This window comes from Zootoca vivipara, chromosome 1 (assembly GCF_963506605.1).
Source record: "Zootoca vivipara chromosome 1, rZooViv1.1, whole genome shotgun sequence".
Classification (NCBI taxonomy): Eukaryota; Metazoa; Chordata; class Lepidosauria; order Squamata; family Lacertidae; genus Zootoca; species Zootoca vivipara.
Genome location: NC_083276.1, coordinates 115,802,641 through 115,822,168, shown reverse-complemented (window position 1 = coordinate 115,822,168; position 19,528 = coordinate 115,802,641). Strand labels below are relative to the sequence as shown.

The 19,528-nt window shown below is 44.2% G+C and overlaps 1 protein-coding gene across 3 annotated transcripts in view; it reads right to left on the bottom strand.

Moving 5' to 3' along the window:
- Positions 1-679: 679 nt before the first annotated feature.
- Positions 680-19,528, bottom strand: part of WIPF1 (WAS/WASL interacting protein family member 1) — a 57,475-nt gene continuing 38,626 nt past the window's right edge. For all 3 annotated transcript variants that reach the window (XM_060281008.1, XM_035134980.2, XM_035135006.2), the window contains 7 exons: positions 19,000-19,087; positions 15,536-15,665; positions 13,992-14,156; positions 10,649-11,416; positions 7,334-7,555; positions 4,694-4,807; positions 680-3,661 (listed from right to left, as the gene is read on the bottom strand). In XM_060281008.1, the coding sequence (XP_060136991.1) occupies positions 3,606-3,661; positions 4,694-4,807; positions 7,334-7,555; positions 10,649-11,416; positions 13,992-14,156; positions 15,536-15,665; positions 19,000-19,050 (1,506 nt within the window). In that variant the 5' untranslated portion in view covers positions 19,051-19,087 and the 3' untranslated portion in view covers positions 680-3,605. The remainder of the gene's footprint in view (positions 3,662-4,693; positions 4,808-7,333; positions 7,556-10,648; positions 11,417-13,991; positions 14,157-15,535; positions 15,666-18,999; positions 19,088-19,528) is intronic.

Here is a 19,528-nt window from a genome sequence, read left to right as displayed (position 1 = left end):
CGTTCTAAATGCCAATGCTTTGGTTAGAATTTCAGATAATATTGCACGGGAATTAATTTGCCAGTGGTACAGACAATTGGCAGGATCAAATGAAATCACACCACAGAGTTTCTAAATACCATAATCCTGAGAGTTGTTTGTAAAATCACCAGGTTTTAACCACTGCATGCTTATTCCTTCATATGTCTGCCCTCTTGACACCTCGCTTTTCATTACATGGCTGTTCCTTGCTGTCCAGCTTTTTCATTGCAAAGATCCAGACTGACTAGCTGAAGAACACAGCTCCAGAACTTCACTCACTCAATGAATAATCCATTGGCAGCAACAAGGAGTAAATAATGCAATGTCAGCGCATTGGACTGATCTGTCAGTTTGCTTGTCTAGCATTACTACCTCCCTGGGTTCTATTGCCAGGATAGGAAGCAGCTGGGCCCCCTAACATCCACCCCTCCTGGACAATGGTCAGGAATGATTGGAGCTGCAGCCACAAACTGGAGGGCCACAAACACCATCTCCACTCTATTGCATAAGCAAATTTCTAACTTGAGCGATCAGTTGAAAGCACTATCGTCAATTTTTTCTCTGCCATCTTTAATCAACATATTCAAAGAGGGAATTTGCTCTTAATCAGCTTACACAAAATGTACAGCTTCCAGAGCATTTTTTTTAAAAAAATTAAAAAATCCCCACTGTAAAACTTTGTACTTCATTTGTTCTTCAGAAGGCTAAAGTGTTCCATTCCAGGAACAAAAATGTATGTAATAATTTAACATTTTACATCCTGCTTTTTTTTAAAAAAAATAAACACACAGAGAAATACTAATTGAGCTGAAACTGGAACTGTTAATTAATACTGCATATATGTAAAGGATTGTTAAGTGCATAGGAAAAGAGTTTGCTGAAAAATCCATTATTGTAGACTATGCTTGATCCCAAAAGGTATTGTAAGATGTTGCTGTGCTCATGGCTGAAAAAGGTCCTTCCAAGTTTGCAACGAGACCTGTGTGGGTGGAATCTTTGGGTCCCTGAAATATATTCAACTGCAAGGATTCCTTCACAAGAGTGGGCTCATGAAATGCACCTCAACATAAGACCTAAAGCTACCCAATAACTTTTTTTTCCATTTAATGAAAAAGAGTCATAAAAAAAGCTTTTACATACATATTTCTGTACACACATTGAAAATGCAAAGCAATGTTTCTCCATCCTAAAGCTCCAGCCTGCTTTATTTATCATCAATGGGAATGCACATAGTCTAAAGTAGTGGCTTCCTTTCTTCCCACAGATCACTTGATAATTGCTATGGGTCTTGGCAGACCTCTTGATTATTATTATTATTTGCCTGTTGTAGCCATTGTAACGAGCAATTACAATTGCAGTGTGAGCTTTAGTTGTATTTTTATGGCTTGTTTTATTTCTTATACTGTACTTTACTATTACAACCATTTGAATTCCATTAAATTCAAATTGTAAGTGTTCTTCACAGACATGCCACAGACCACCTGAATGAAGTTCATGGACCACCACAGTTTCGGAACCTCTGGTCTAAAGCAAAGTGCAACCTTGGCTGCACCATTGTGAATATTTCTGAGTTCCTTTTCAAATCTTCCCCAAAGATCTAAGTATACTTTTCATGTGCATCTCTAAGGAAATCTTGCTCCAACTGTCCCACCACAACTTAACTTTGGATATTATTATACAGTACTATAATACAAATCTTCCATCTTCCCACTTTTTCATTCATGACATCACCAGAAAAGTCATCCTTTTGTCTCCAATTTGCATAGTAATGTGTACAAGAGAGCCATCTTCAGAGCTTCCATAAATAGTCATTCCACTCTCAATCATGTTCCAATTAAGGACCACATTTCTCTCATGTGTGTAAAGATGAATCAGTTGTGAAAGAGTAAACACACTTATCAACTGTCAGAATGACAAGAAAATTCCTGCGAAAAGTAATGAAATTTTGCAACAAAACCATAACTTTAAAATGCTGTCCAGCTGTTTTGCACCTCGTGGAAAGAAAAGAGCTTGTAACAGGTCAATCAAATGTCTCCTGCTGACACTTTCTGCTTGCAGCTGGATGCTTGATTAACAGCTGCCACATCAAAGGAGAGGGGAGTGTCTTCAGCACACAGGAGCCAAATAAAATCTTTTCATAGCTAAGAACAGTTTCAATGGTACCATGAAAGAAATGGAAGCTCAGGGCAGAGGTGTTAGCCAAAAGCCACAGAAAGAGTCTTATTAGCATCTATTGTTGCTTATGTACACTAACTTTGAATATTTGCCTTGCATAGTTCAAAGGAGAGAGCTTTACAACGATTCATTTTGCAGAACCACCGATTCAGAAACCACGGGGCTAAAACTCACCCCAGAGGAAAAGCCCAACAGCATAACTGTTAGCAAAAGAAGAACTTAACTTCCAAGATGACAATGACACCTTGAATCTTGTTGTTTTGTAGCACCTGCAAGCCCCCAATACTTTTTTCTTCTTCTTCCAAAATATGAAACTCCACCAATCCAGCTGTTTGGCTAGAAGACACCGCAATTTCCAATGCTGAAAAGTCCACCTGCAAGATCTTAGCTCTTTTGCTTTTTTAAAAAATAAAGAAAATGGAGATCTCTGGGCACACTGTCCCTGCCTCTGGGACGGCAGGGAGGACCTGTGTACACAGTATTTGGTTGTAGACACCTCCCTCCCTCCAGCTAGATTTACATGCTTGGAAGCCTGCTTCCGTGTACGTACCACACCCTGAATTGCGGCATAGGCATTTTCGGTGGATTTGTTAAAAGTTGCTACTGATGCTATGGCAAACATAGAGCAACATTCTTTTGGTCTCTGAAGGGCTACAATTCATTAAAGGTGTAGCTGATTGCCTGAGAGAGAGTAAGAATGTTCACACACACAATGAATCCCAACTCTTTCCAGAGACGGAATGTATTAAAAGTTGTGCCATGTAGTTCTTTTCCCCTACCTCTAATCGTCAAACTAATTTGATCAATTTGATCAGTAATCTCAGACAAGACTGCAAATTGGGGGGAAAGGAAGTGCTACGAATCATATTTATCATGGAAAGAAATATGGAAGGTTGTCAAGGAAGCTATGTTTCAGGTTAATGTAACAGAGACTTGAATTTTGTAAAATGTTATTGTCCCGCACTACAAGACAAGCTAAAAGTCTTGGCTCTTTTTGATGGTACTGGAAAGACTTCGACCGAGCTCCAAAATGTGATCTATACAGTCCCCACTATGCCTTGCAAGACAGTTTTCAAGGTAAAACAAAAACAATAATAATATACCACTCCTCCAATACTAAGCACCTTATTGGAACCAAGTCTCCATTAATTTCAAAGTAACTTAAAATTCCCAAAAATGGGGATTTGGATTACTGTTCACAAAATCTTTGATTTGTAGAACCAAGGTGGAAATCGGCAGGAACAACCTGAGCAGGATTCTGACAGCTTGATCTGAAAATGATAACGAGAGTGGGATCCCCCCCCCCCAAAAAAAGTGCGGCATGAAAGGAAGCCTTTTGACAAGACTGCTGGGTTCAAGGGAAGTTTCAGAAAAGCAGTCACATCCCCAAAGAGGTCAGAAGCCCCACTTCACCTTGGAATAGGTGGAAGTGGTGGAGCACCTCTTTCCCTACGACTGGATCCACCTAAAAGGAAAAAGAAAAGAGATTTCACCTTATTTTTTATTCACTGAAGCTTATGCTCCAGATATTCAATTAAAACATCCCCGTTCAATTTTTTAAAACACTTCTGCTATTCATTGAACTAATATTGGATGGATGGATATGAACAATACAAAAATATTTTATGTCATAATTACATGTAGCTATTACAAATGTGTGGCTAGCTAGCCTACAACATTGTTCATATATACATGTGGGAGAGTTGTTTATTTCAAACTGATAATAGTATGGCACCCGTATCATTGCTCAAAGATGTAGGCATTCATTTTTAAAAGACACATTGCTCGTCAAATAGGTTTTGAAGGGTTTTCAAGCACCGAAAAAACTTGCAAAAGCAGGGGGGGGGAAATGGTAAAAAAGAGAGAACACCTGCACGACAATATTTTTTGGGGGGCGGTACTGTTTTCAAGTCTAAGAAAATCCACTATCTACTCCACCTAAATTTAATGAAAAATGTAAATTGCACATGGCCTGGCTCACACCACATGCTAAGCCACATGGCTTAGCAAGTCCATGCAAACTGGTGGGCTCCTGGAGAGGAGGAGCTCGCAGCCATTTTGGCCCTCCCCAGTCCTTTATGCTATCATGCTAAGATAAACCGTGGTTTGACTTAGCGTATTATCCAAACTGGGACTCATGTTTAAGGTTTCCTCTCACCACCACAAGCTAGTACAGATTTGGGATGGGGAGATGTTTTCAGAGGGAAAACTGGCTAAAGTTGTCCCGTTTCCCCTTCTGTTTATGGAAGCTTCTTCTAGATCAGAGAGCCTTCCATGGGTGGAATGACACAACTAAATACAGTCCAAAGCCATTAAATGCAGGGTCTAGAAGTACCCCTCTGTGATCACTTGTGCAATTTAGGTGTGTCATTTAATAACATTAGCAATCTTTCACATGTACGTAGTGATTTCTGAGTGTTCAAAGCACTTTTTATATAACCTCCGTGATCGCTCACCAAAAGCTCTGCTACCAAGCACCTCATGAAAGAATACTTACTTCTGTTGTCATTCCTTGCTAGCTTACTGGGGTAGCTTTTGTTCATTGGCACATATGGCTCTGGAGGTGGCAGGTCAGACATAGGATGGAAGGAAAATCTGCTCTCCCACTCATCTGGAGAAAACACAACAACAACAGGCTTTGTAGAACTCTCTGCAATGTCACATCATACATAAGGCAACTGCCAAAACCTGGGCATCGAGGCTCAGGGTTGAATCCAGCACACCTTAGCTGCGCACCTGTGTTTTCAGGGGAGTCTAATCCCAACCAGCACGGGGTTGAATCTCTATTTCCTGATCTGCGCCTTTTGACTGACCAGGAACACTTCTGTCTTGCTGGGATTAAGTTTTAATTTCATTCAATCTGTTACCGACACCAGACACTGAAATAGCACTGAAAAAAGCTTCCTCAGATTTAGATGGAAATGAGAGAGGGTGTCATACATATACTGGTGTCACTGAACCCCCAAATTCAGGACAACCTTTCTTAAAAGAGCGGTGGGGGTGGGGAGGGACAGGACAGAACCTTGAGGGACACTACAGGCCAACAGCCAAGCATTGAACCTGAGTCCACCACAATCACCACATTTTGAGCTTGCTCTCTAAGTAGGACCAGAGCCACTGTAAAGCAGGCCTGCAAATCTCATCCCAGTGCAGTGGCCCTGAAAGATACAGGCCTTTTCTGCAGTGGCTCCTCATTTGTGGAATGCTCTCTGCAGGGAGGTTTGCCTGGTGCCTTCATTATACATTTTTTGGTGCTAGGTGAAAATCCCCCTCTTCAACAAGACCTTTGGTTGACCCAATGCTCTTTTGAAATGCATTATTGGGATGTTTTTGTTTTTGTTTTGATTTTGTATTTTGTGTTATTATATTGCAATTTTATCCTGTGAACTGTTCTTAGACCTGCGGGTATAGGGTGGTAAACCACTGAGCCTAGGGCTTGCTGATCAGAAGGTCGGCGGTTCGAATCCCTGTGACGGGGTGAGCTCCCGTTGCTTGGTCCCAGCTCCTGCCAACCTAGCAGTTCGAAAGCACGTCAAAATGCAAGTAGATAAATAGGAACCACTACAGCGGGAAGGTAAACGGCGTTTCCATGTGCTGCTCTGGTTTGCCAGAAGCGGCTTTGTCATGCTGGCCACATGACCTGGAAGCTATACGCCGGCTCCCTCGGCCAATAATGCGAGATGAGCGCGCAACCCCAGATTCGGTCACGACTGGACCTAATGGTCAGGGGTCCCTTTACCTTTACCTTAATAATACACCAAATGAAAAGATAGGGGGGGAAAGCATTACTAACTAAAAGTGCTCATCTGCATTAACGTAAGAAGGACACACACACATTCTACCCCACCGAAGTAAAAGATGGAGTTCTTCAGGGGCCTCTGATTTGATTTGTGCTACCTCATACAAATCCCGCTTCACTTCTGACAAGCCAAAAATCTGTCCAAGACATCCCACTTGACCTCAGGATTCATCCAAATCTGATGCACACCCCTAGTATCATTCTACAATACCTGGGACCCAAACAATGTTCTTGCAGTGTTGGTGTTATTAAAATGTCATCGCTCGCAAGCGTGTGGAAGGGCTCCTTAAAATCCTTGCAGTTAACTAAGTCCTCTTCAAAAGGTAGTTACTTCAGTAAAAACAGCATTACAAATGGTCTATGATTTTTTTAACTAGCACAGGAACCGGTTTGCTCCATTTTAAGAATTTGTAGCCTGAGGGGGAAAAAATTAAGGACTACCTCAATTTTGGTAGCAAATTATAAAACATTTGCACTGAAGCATTAAACAGTTGTTGAGCTCCTCCCACCCCACCCCTGGCAAGAACATCCCAAAAAGTTGCTGAGCTTGTTTCTGGGAGATCATGGACATTTCCTTTAAAATGTAAAAATCTTGGGAGGTTGTATAGTTACAATGGAATGGACTCGGTGGTGGGGTTCCCCTCTTTTCTTCTTATTTATGTCTGATTATTACTTTGTCAAAATATAATAATAATAATAATAATAATAATAATAATAATAATAATTTAAAAAATGTAAAAATCCTCCCAAAGAGAGGACATGGGGGGCAGGCTTCTGCTAGGGGGAGGCATAACCTCAGTTACTTAAGTATTTTTAATGCTTTTTGAGGATTTGGGGGGGGGATCTGCTCCCCTGCCGCCCCCCGCCTACGCCCATGCCCACAATATTACAGTGTTTTTGCAGTTAATTCCTGGTAAATTAGGTAACTCCACTTTTTCTAAGTTTTTGAAAATAACTAGAAATGTAGGGGTTGGAAGAAGTTATTCTTTTCTGGGGATTCCACCAAATGTAAAAAGCGCGGCACTTGCTGCTAACAACTTCATGGTGAGTGCCTGCACCTCTTTTTCTTACCAAAAAAAAAAAAGCACTGCGAAAAAGCCTATCAAGAGGGCAGAAGAGCATGTACAGCAGTGGAGAGCTGTCTCCCACGTGACTAGAAGGAGTCTTTCCCTCTCTGAAGGAAACTCTGGGTTCCACCCACAGAGAGGAAAACCCTCCCCATGCACAACTGTACACGCAAGGATTCTTGCAGATGTTCTACTTAATTCACGGAAGTTGTTGGGCGCACGCATTCCCGCTCCGCACATTGGGACTGCAGGGCGATTGCCACACACATACCATCGCATGAAGAATCCTGGAAGCCATTTCGCATGGCGGATGAAGGTGGCGGTGGTGGGGGAGGCGCTCCAGAAGCAGGCCTGTCAGGAGGAAGTGGAGGAGGAAGTGGTCCGCCTCTGTGTTTATCAAGCCCGCCTCTGGAAGGAAGCTGCGGGGTAGCTGGCAATGCCCGTGAAGTGCTACCGTTTCTGCTTATTGGCGGGGGAGGTGGAGGAAGGGGTCCTGGATATAAAAGAACAAATTAATAATAATAATAATAATAATAATAATAATAATAATAATAATATATTTATACCCTTCCCATCTGCCTGGGTTTCCCCAGCCACTCTGGGCTGCTCCCAACAGAACATTAAAAATGCGATAAAACATCAAACATTAAAAAACTTCCCTAAACAGGGCTGCCTTCAGATGTCTTCTCAAAGTCAGATAGTTCTTTATCTCTTTGACATCTGGTGGGAGGGTGTTCTACAGGGCAGGTGCCACTACCGAGAAGGCCCTCTGCCTGGTTCCCTGTGACCTTACTTCTCGCAATGAGGGAACCGCCAGAGGGCCCTCAGATCTGGACCTCAATGTGAGGGCTGAACGATGGGGGTGGAGATGCTCCTTCAGGTATACTGGAAGTAATCAGCAGCGGCATTTTTTTCTTCAAATTTTGAAATAGGGCCCTTTGCGCCCCCCCCCCTTTGTTTTGAAAGGTACGACTCATACCATGGAACATCTCATACCAGAGACATACTCGAGAACATCCTACACAGAAGGAACAGTTTATCTGTAAGCAGAGAGAAGGGGATCTGCTGTCTTTCTGTATTAGCTTTCTAACTTCTCGCTTGAAGCAAAGAGTATCTTAACAGCATTTGGGAAGATCCGTGGAAAATTATTTGCACTGGATCTCTCCAGAGCCAGCAAATTCTCTACAGAGTGTACCACTTGGATGATTCCTCCACAAAAAAATGTTATTACAGTTAAGATCTATTTAAGAAAGAATTGTGCTTGGGCAGAAACACACCCGCAGTTAACGGGTTCGTGCCAAGGTAAAACTTCCCACACTTGATCTCAAATTTTAAAAAAGAAAACTATAGAGGAGTTCTGGCCTACAACTGCATTTTACTAACAATTAAATCTGTGTTATTTTCCCCTTCCATACATATATGCATATGGATATTTCATGTACACACAAAAGCTATTTTTTCATGCCACATCTGTTTTGGAATGAAAAAGTGCCCCATTCAGGTCATCAGCTTCCTATATGCAATGTGCTAGAATAAATGGTAATGTAACATATCTGAATCCACTACAAGAAATTTATACCCCACCCATCTGGCTGGGTTTTCCCCGCCTTTCTGGGTGGCTCCCAACAGAATATTAAAAACACGATAAAAGATCTAACATTTAAAACTTCCCTAAACAGGGCTGCTTTCAGATGTCTTCTAAAAGTCAGATAGTTGTTTATTTCCTTAACATCTGATGGGATGGCGTTCCACAGGGCAGGTGCCACTACCAAGAAGGCCCTTAACTACCTTGTCTCTTATGCAACCCACCAGATCACTTTGATCCTGTGGAGAAGTCCTCCTGATTGACCCAAAGTTATTTCATATTTGTTTTATTTCTATGCAAACTAGGCTTTTAGTGTAGTGGCATCAGTGATTTGGGAAACTGTTCTGATTGAAGTCAGAAAGGCACCTGCCATTCTGATATTTCATCACCTGCTGAAAACATTTTGGTTTCACCAAGTGCTTTTTAGAGAATTAATTTCATTCAGTGTTGCTTATTTGTTCAGCATATGGAACCATGGTGGATGGTACTGAAAGCTGCCGAGAGTTCCAGGAAAGATCCAGGAGGCCATCTTGGCTGCAAGTCCTGGCAGACCTGTTTTCTGCCTTGCAGGTCTTTTCTTACCTGGCCTGGGAGGGCTCTGACTGACTCCAGCTACAAAAACTGAGGTTGCTGAAAAGACTCTTGGGCTGAAGTGATTTTTTGGGGTGGGTGGGTGGGGGAATCTATTGCTGTTGTTGGGTTTGTTTGGTTTTTTGGTATCTTTGCTATAGACCTGCTTGTGATTTATGTGAGAATTGTTCAGTTAGGCTGTATATTTTTAAAGGTTTTATTTATTGTTCGTGACTACTTTTGTTATGTTGTAGTTTTTTGTTTTTGTTTTTCATGCTGTAAGCTGCCTTGAGCATGAACTGTGGAAAGGCAGCATATAAATAAAATTATGTATGTACTTGACCCTGATGCTGGGAAAGATGGAGGGCACAAGGAGAAGGGGACGACAGAGGACGAGATGGTTGGATAGTGTTCTTGAAGCTACCAACGTGAGTGACGAAACTGCGGGAGGCAGTGGAAGACAGGAGTGCCTGGCGTGCTCTGGTCCATGGGTTCACGAAGAGTCGGACACGACTAAACAACAACAACTGGATATTGTTCCCCCTGTCTATCCTTCAGCATAAGTCATCCAAGCAGGGCAACTGGAGCCACTGAGTTTAAATTTGGCTTTTTCTGAGGCAGCTTAACTGTTGCCTCCTTGAGGCTAAGAATTAAATACCTCCAAGATTCAGACACCCAATCCTGATCTTGCAGATCTCAGTAGGCTTCAGTGTTCCGAGATGGTGACAGGGCTAGGCGATATCTGTTTTTTAGCATTGTGATATATCACCAACTAAACATTGCGATATACTGATATATCACGATGTCTGAAATAAGGATGAAGCTGGCTGGCTTCACGGGTTTTCCTGCATCGTGATTTTTGCCGACGCCTGCTCTTGTGATTTGTTGCCCTCTGCAGGAAGCAGGGGAGAGCTGAGTCAACAGAGTTAACGGGTTGCAGGAATCAAGAGAAGCATTGGCTGGCTTCATGGCTCCCCCCACACTGTGATTTTTGCATAGCACACACACACACATCATAATTCACGACATATGGCCAGGTCAAAAATTATGAAACCAATATCATGATATGGACTTCAAACTGGTTTTGGACAATATATTGATATACCTCAATATATAGCCCTAGTTGGTGGCCCTCATTACTCGTGGGAGCACATTCCATAGTTTAACTACGTACTGCGTGAAAAAATACTTTTAAAAATGTTCAGTCTGCTCTGAATCTTCCGCCATTCTGCTTCACAGAATGCCCCCTGCATTCTAACATTATGCAAAGGGAAGAAAACCTCTCTCTAGCTAACACAACACACAAAATTTCATACACCGCCATGCTAAATTTTAGACACTGCTATTACGTCCCCCTCTCACTTCACCCCAATGTTTGCATGATGTATTATGGCATCCGCGTTGTCGTTGGGAGAATGCAAGGAGCCTCACCTGATCTGCTGGGCGGGTCTCTGACAGGAGGTGGCGGCCTCTCGCCTGGTGGCGGAGGGAGAGGTCCAGAGCGACAGGAACCAGGCAGGCTCGGCGGAGAAGGAGATGCTAGCGATATATTCCTCTGAGGAAGCCGCGGCATCTCATCATTTCCGCCGGACGTCGGTGGAACCAGAGGCGGGCCTGGCCTGCTTGGAGGTGGTGGAGGAGGGACCTGAGATCCAAAGGATGGCCGAGGCGTGGAAGGAACCGGAGGCCTGTTGTTTTGAGGTGGAGGAGGCGGTGGCAAGGAAGCTTCCCGGTTGAGAGGTGGCCTACTTCCTGCTGGGGGTGGCGGCGGTGGAGGCTTGTCTTCTGTCGGCCTGCCTGGGGCCGGAGGAAGAGGAGGCCTGTTTGCGAAAGGAGAAGGAAGACTCCCTTGCGACGACTGGCGGAGGGACCCTCCGAATCTGTTTCCTGGGAAAGGCGGAGGTGTGAGGCCTAAGCTGACTTGCCTGCTGGCTCCCGGCACAGGAGGGGGTCCTCGATTGTACAGCGTTGATGGGACAGGTCTTGGAGTATTTGGCACGGGAGGAGCACCCATATCGGCCCTGGAACCAGGGTCAGGTCTCGGTGGAGGCATTCGGCTCCTCTGTGGCTCCGGAACGGCAGTTCTTTGCCCAGAAGAAGGACCTGCAAACCTTCCTGCACCACCTGGGAGTGAAAAGGGCTTTGCAGATGTTGCTTTTCCTCCCGGTGGGAACACTGGAGCCCTGCTTCCTGGAGAATCTGAGAATGCAAAGAAAGCAGTTTGTCATACGGAACCGAAACCACACGGAAAAGGAATTTTTTTTTAGCCCCCCACGTATATGCAAACGTTTACTGCGACGTGAACGCTAGCACCCAAGGAAGGCTGAAGGACTATAGAGCTCTTCAAAAAATAAAAAGTCCAACAGAGGATGGAGTGTGCAAAGCATGCTCCATTTTCTTCATGCTCTTCAGTAAGCGATGGATCCTCTATGGTATATTCCCTACTTGACTGACGGCCCTGCAAAAAACAGCTCTGGCTCAATGCAATTTATATTTGGGGTGGCAGAAGGAATTTCTCTTCTGTCCGGTGACTTGCATTTGTCTAGAAGAGGCAGTCTCACAGAAAAACTCGGGCTCGTTAAGTGCCGTGAGATTAAGAGGAGAGCCATAAATAGCCTGTGACACAACAGATAATACCAGCTCTGTTGTATCAAACACAGGCTGAAAGACCTCCTTATGCACTTTTAACAGCACCACTACATCCAAGCCTTATGGGAGACTCCTGCAATCAGGAAAGGACAAGTCTGACCTGCCTCGGCCACTCCAGCTTATTCTCTGACCCATAAATGCAACCATGAATCAAGGAAACTTTATTTCACAGTGCAGAGTGCATACTGTTATTCCTTTTGGAAGCCTCTCTGCTCTGTAAGGTGACCTATTGTACATTTTTGCCGGCATCGTTTTGCAATTTGAATCTAATTGTAAGCCATCCTGGGGAAACTCTCTTTCCCCCATGAGGGTGGTATAGCAATGTTTTAAATAAATATAATAGAAATATTGCTACGCTAGATAAACCACCCGTACAAACAGACAAAATGGATGTATTTGATGCCAGTACAGTACTGCCAAACACATATTCTCCCTCTCTGTCACAGACATGGGTTAATAGCATGTTGCCGATAATACATAATATTCATAATCTATGCAAGTCAGTCTATACTGGAGAAGCAATTGGTCTAGTGGCTTACGTAATACTGAGGGAAGCAGAGTTTAAACCTCTGCTCGGTCATGCAACTTACTAGGTCAGGCACAGGCAAACTCCGGCCCTTCAGATGTTTGGGACTACAATTCCCACCATCCCTAGCTAACAGGACCAGCGGTCAGGGATGATGGGAATTGTAGTCCCAAACATCTGGAGGGCCAGAGTTTGCCTATGCCTGTACTAGGTGCATGGGCGTAGCCGGGGGGGAGGGAGGGGCAGCTGTCCCCCCATTAAGTAAATAAATAAAAGCACTTAACTAACTGACCAGTCACGTTGCATAAGGCTCAGTTCTGCCCCCCCCCCCACAAAAATATTGTCCCGCCAACAAAAATCCTGGCTACGCCCAGGACTGGGTGACCCCAAATGTTTTGGGGAGGGGGGATTATTGGGTTGTTTTTGTTTTTATTATGTACAGTATTTTGTGTTTTTCTATTGTGATTTTATCTTGTGAACTGCCCTGAGAGCTGTGGGTATAGGGTGGTAAAGGGACCCCTGACCGTTAGGTCCAGTCACGGACGACTCTGGGATTTCGGCGCTCATCTTGCTTTATTGGCTGAGGGAGCCGGCGTACAGCTTCCAGGTCATGTGGCCAGCATGACAAAGCCGCTTCTGGCGAACCAGAGCAGCACACAGAAACGCCATTTACCTCCCCGCTGTAGCAGTACCTATTTATCTACTTGCACTTTGACGTGCTTTCGAACTGCTAGGTTGGCAGGAGCAGGGACTGAGTGATGGGAGCTCACCCCGTCGCGGGGATTCGAACTGCCGACCTTCTGATCGGCAAGCCCTAGGCTCTGTGGTTTAGACCACAGTGCTACCCGCGTCCCTATAGGGTGGTATACCAATTTAATTAATAATAGTAAATCAGCCGAATCTACCTTCCCAGAATTGCTATGAGATTAAAATAAGGTGCCCTCACATCTAAACCCCCGAGCTGCACGAAGCAAGGGAAAGATGCAAATGTGATGAATAATAAAAACAGGCTAGAGCTGTAGGAGGGAGGGGGACACAAAGAGGCATTTGCCTGTGATACAGCTTTCAAGGTAGGGAGACAGACCATCGAGTAGGCGAGGTGAAAAAGAAGATCTGTTTGTGGGTCTTGGCATAAACGGCAGGTGCTCTGCAGCTTACTTGGCTGCTGGGTTCACGCTGGAAAGTGATGCTGCACGAAATTTCCATACTTATTTGGAGGGAAGGGGAGAGAAGAATGGAAAAGGTGGCAGACCGCAACGGGTGGAAAAGGGGGTTCAGGGGCAGTGAAGAGTGCCTGGATTTCAGGTGAGAAATGGTTCTATGCATCATGTAACAAGCAGCACTCATTCCTGCGCAGGCATGATCAAATGAAACCTCCATTCTGGGACGCTTGGCACCAAGAAAGCCAGTCAGTCAATAGCTCTGCTGTTCCAGTGTGTGTGTGTGTGTGTGTGTGTGTGTGTGTGAGAGAGAGAGAGAGAGAGAGAGAGAGAGAGAGAGAGAGAGAGAGAGAGAGAGAGAGAGAGAGGAAGCAGAGCCTTTCCTCTCTTAACGCGGGAGGTAAACAAGGATGCCAAGTGAATGTATCCCCCGGCTTACCATTATCCCTGTTTGCAGATCGGAGTTTGGGCATCCCCGCTTGGAACAGACCTCCTAAACCAGGGGGTCCTCCTCCACCATAGCTGCCGCCACTACCGCCACTACTGCCACCACCGCTGCTGCTACTGCTCGTGAAGCCACCTCCACCACCAGACCCTTTAGGTTCTGCAGAGACAGCATGGGAGGGAAGGGAGAGTATTTAAACACCATTATTATTATTATTATTATTATTATTATTATTATTAATTTACAATCAATGACCAACTGACATGCATACGAAGGGCCTGCGACTGTGCATGCGTGCACAGTGTTGGACCAGGAAGTGACCTGTAAATGGGTGGGGCACAGCGTAACAGGGCGGGGCACCCACCGACATGCGTGGCGGAGCCGGGAACGGAACCCCCATGTGAAATGGTTGACTGTACTACCCCTCCATACTACCCAATAACTTGGGGTGATTGGCAATCAAGGTTAAAACTGCAAAACAGATCCAATACCTAAAATCTAAAGCAGAATAAAGATGGTGCAGTTAAAACCTGGAATAGCAACAGAGGGTAAAAGCAGATTTAAAAGATACAAGGAACTTAAAAAAAAACACTTTGTAAAAAGTCTGGGAGAATGAAGAAAGGTCTTCACATCCTAACAGGATCTGTAGGTTATCGGTACCTGCTTTAAATAAAACAGTGACTGATCATGCCCCAAGGAGCAGCTGGGGCTGATGCGAGTTGGAGTCCCACAACATCTGGAGGGCCAGTGGTTCCCCACCCCTGGTCTAGGATAACTCAAGACCATTCAAGTTTTGGGCTGTGTACATAACAGAGTGGCACTGCACATGTGGATCACACGGACCTGGTTTTTCTGCATGCACTTTTGTGCATATATGAGTGCTTTCAATTGAACTCTGAATATTTCCCATCCACTCTACTGTGTGCTGTTGTCCACGCCCCCAAACTAGTACTTCCTCACCCACCCTGCATTCCAGAAACCTGAGGTCCATTGTGGGCATGCACACAGGTATTTATTTACCTGTACAATGTGGTCATTTTCTTAAAAACAAAAATTGAAACACATATTTTCCAATATCCCAGACTTGCAGAAAACAGCAGGGTGTTTGTATGTTTCTGGAGTGTTATGCCTGGTCCCAACAGCATCTAGCCAACAGAAGCAGACAATATTGTGATAGATGCTACCCCAGTAAAACAACTCCAGACATAACCCTGCTCACACCTTAGTACACCCATTTGAAATATTTGAATGGATTTTTCGCCCTCACATTATCCATGGATCAGAAAAACCAGGAAAGGAAGGGAAAGTGCAGACTACCACTTGGATGAGGACAATGTTGTATAGACAACGCGAGAAATATGCACACATGGGATGAACCAAATCCACTTTAAATTGCCAGGTGTATGCAGCCTATACATGCATACATTCAGAACCACAGAGGAAAACCCTATGCATTTCAGAGCTTCAATACGTCTGGCTAGTGGTGTAGAAAGCATTCTGCATGGATAACCCATTGAAAGACACACAAGTTTACTTACTTTCAAAGACTGGGGCACTCCTGTCGTTGGTAACAGCCTTCTTAAGTTTTTTCCCTTTGGTAATATCGGAGAGAAGAGCATTTCGCCCTGCTTGCTCTGATCTGTTTAAGCTAGGCTTTTCTGTATTTGCCTGCAAAGGAATGATACTAATTATGAAGTAGAACAAGGAAATAAATATGCATTTAAGTCACTATGATGCATGGTGTACGAATCGCCTTGGCGATTCAGAGCCAATAGTTACCCAACTATTTTTTTGCAAATCAGATAGATACCGTAGCTGTTTGAATACCGAATCAGACCACCAGCAGTGCCGGATTGGCTCTGCCAGTGCGTTTACACCAGGGGTCCCCAAACTAAGGCCCGGGGGCCGGATGCGGCCGAATCACCTTCTAAATCCGGCCCACGGACGGTCCGGGAATCAGCATGTTTTTACATGAGTAGAATGTGTCCTTTTATTTAAAATGCATCTCTGGGTTATTTGTGGGGCATAGGAATCTGTTCATAATTTTTTCCAAAATATAGTCCGGCCCCCCACAAGGTCTGAGGAACAGTGGACCGGCCCCCTGCTGAAAAAGTTTGCTGACCCCTGGTTTACAACATGCCAACCTCCCTCCTGGCCTGTCCCCTCTCTCTTCCTCCTCAGTACGCAACAGCCACCCACCTGTCAGGAAGGTAGCAGAGCAGCTCTGCCCCACCCCAACATTTATGGTGTTCACAATATCATATGGTGGGCATATGTTATATAGTTTAAATACAAAATGTCTATACAGGGCAGAAGATACAAAACCAATTGTTTGCAACATTATAGTTTTTTGTACTTCTTTCCACGTGGATGACTCCTTAAATGTTTGTGCAATGACCTTTCCCAACATGTCCCCTCCCCCTTAATTGACAGTTGTATGTCAGTCTGGTTCAGGAAGAAAGGTAGGGCATGATTATTAATCATTATTTTTTTAAGAAAAGAAAAGCAGTCATTTTCCTTCAGACACAGCATCCCTCCAGACCCAGTTGTGTTTCATTTTAATACTAACAGGAAGTGGCCTTATACAGAGCCACACCAGTCGGTACAGCATGGAAGGGACTCCAAGGGTCAACAAGTCCACCCCCACTCTCAATCTCAGGGTTGTGGGTTCGAGTCCCACATTGGGTAAAATATTCCTGCATTGCAGGGGGTTGGACTAGATGGCCCTCATGGTCCCTTCCAACTCTACAATGCTATGATTCATCTACTCTGATTGGCAGCTGCTCTCTAGGGCAACGAGATCCTAGGGACTGAAAGCAGATACTGTACGACTGAGCCACAAACCTTTCCCAAACATGGAGGCTGTTCTGCATACCATTGCTGATTCTGTGACAATTAGCTGGGACAGTCACTGTTGGACTTTACTACCCCAGCATAATGTTTGAGAATGGCTCTGGCCCAATGTCAGCACCTGGCAAAGGTGCAGCAAATGCCAAGGCGAAGGCGTGCAGTGGGACTGATGCCACTTTTCACCACCCCTTTCCCTTTGTCCCTCAGTGTTATTGGGCTGGCAGGCAGATGCTTCGAGGAGAGGCTGTGGCTGCCCACTCTCTTTATTCCCTTAGGATGCCTCCAGGTCCCTGAGCAATGCGAGTCTGATGTGCCAAAGAAAGAAAGAAAAGAGGATGCCCAACCCAGCTGCTCACCGCCACCACCTGAGATGTTTAATGTGGGGCACACCAGGGCGATGAAGGGAGCACCTCACGCAGCGTTCCCTTATGGTGTTTCCAGAACAGGCCACGTTGTCTCCCTGCAACAGGTGAGGAAGCCATAGGAACGACATAGTTGAACCTGTGCTTGGCTGCCATCCTATCCAAGTATGTTAAAAGGGAGAAATCACACGTTTCTTAGAAACAGGGGAGAGATGTGTGCCCACTTTCCTCACCTCCGTTATGCCTGTGTGGCACAGATGCTATTAAACATGTCTGCTGAAGCCCTTCATTGATGTTACGCTGCCTTTTCTGCAGTAAAAACACAAAGGCCCAGTTCGTACATAACACTAAGCCAAACCATAGCTTAGTGAGAGCAAGCAAATAGGTGGGTGATGAAAGAGAAGGTTGTGGTTTGGTTTGCATTACTTCCGAACCCAGGCTCATGGTTTTGTCTTCCCCAGACAAACTGCAAGCTGTAAGTCATGGAACAAATGTCAGCTACTACTTGTGGTTTGCCCAGCATAGCATAAACCATGGGCTCAGCCACAATGCTAAGCCAAACCATAGCTTCACTTACAGAAGCAAGGGGACCAAAGGAGGAACAGAGTAGCCACAACCTGTCTCCAACAAATTGTTTTGCACTAAACCATGGTTTAGCCAACCATTATGTATGAAACAGGTCAGTGTCTGAAGGGGGGTACCCGGGGTACCCCTAAACTTGTGTTAAGAACCAAGAGCCTGGGATTAACTGGATCTTTCAGACATACATCTGTGGATGCAAAGTGTATAGCAGCCCTGAATGTCCGCTTTGTTTTTTTTTTAAAAAAGCTTGTTCATAATTAAGTCAGTATTTAAGTCAGTAAAGAAGAGACACTTTAAGTTTGCTATCTTAGAAACAGACACACAGTTCATTTGCACAAACAGAGTCATTTTCCAAATAGAGGCTAACACTTCCAATAGCCAAACACAGGATTCCATGGGTTTATTTTGAAGGGAATAAAACAGTTTCTTATAATGCTTTTTATTAAAATCGCTTAAAGAATTCTGATCAAAGAGCCATTCCAATTTTACAGGCTCCATATTTAAAATCTGCCATGATTGCTATAAAGTTTTGAATTATCTTTTGTTAGCAGAAGCACACACATATTTTTTTTAAAAAAAGTTCAATAGAAAAAGAAAATATTTTGTATGAGCAACATGAAACAGCTTAAATTTCTCCAGATGTTCCAGAAGTTGACTCACGCCGCTTCAGAATTCCACTAAATAAGCATGTTTTCCCCAAGTGTAAAATCACGTGCAACATTCCTGCACTAGATCCCTACTCCTTTTCCTAAATGTTGTACACATCATAATAACTCCTGTGGATGCAGATTACAAGTAAGGAGTCAACCCATTAAAAATATTTTTAAAAATCAGTTCAATTCTCATTCGGGTTCATCAGTTTTTAGTTTTATGGTTTATAGTTCAGGTTCAGTCACCAAGGACGACTGAGGATTAGAACCCTGGGTCTCCTGAGTCTTAAGTCCAACTCTCTAACCCAGGCATCCCCAAACTTCGGCCCTCCAGATGTTTTGGACTACAATTCCCATCTTCCCTGACCACTGGTACTGCTAGCTAGGGATCATGGCAGTTGTAGGCCAAAACATCTGGAGGGCCGCAGTTTGGGGGTGCCTGCTCTAACCAGTACACCGCACTGGCTAAGACCTTGGCTTTGTTTTCATTGATCCATACAATAGATAGTGGTTGTTTATCACCATAAAAAAATTGTAAATAAAAAAGTTGAGACTTACCACAGCAAGTGTTGGGGGAGGGGGAGGAGCTGGAGGAGGGGGAACAGGCATGGTTTAAACCTAAAATGTTCTTCTATCACTGTGAAACCTGTCAAGGGAAAAAAAAACACCATTTTGTAACTTCTCAGAAATGCTCTACTGAGGGGCAGTCCCCTCCTTACACATCAGTAAATGTAGATAACGACAAATCTGAACCGCAACAACTGAAATAACAAAAACCTCAAAGAGTATTAAGCAACAGACACACCACCCTCTCGGGTGGTACATAGCTTTTCAAGAAAAGGCCCTTCCAAATAATTTAAATTATGATGCTATTATAGCTTTGGATCTCAGTAGAATGACTGAAAATCTGATATTTTGTCAAATCAAGCAAGTAGGGCGATAAGGAACGAGACGGAAGAACTTAAATAGAGAATGGAGATTCTTCATCTCAGGGTCGTGGGTTTGAGCCCCACATTGGACAAAAGCTTTCTGTATTGCAGGGGGTTGGAATAGATGACCTTAGGGGGGTCTTTCACAACTCTTATAT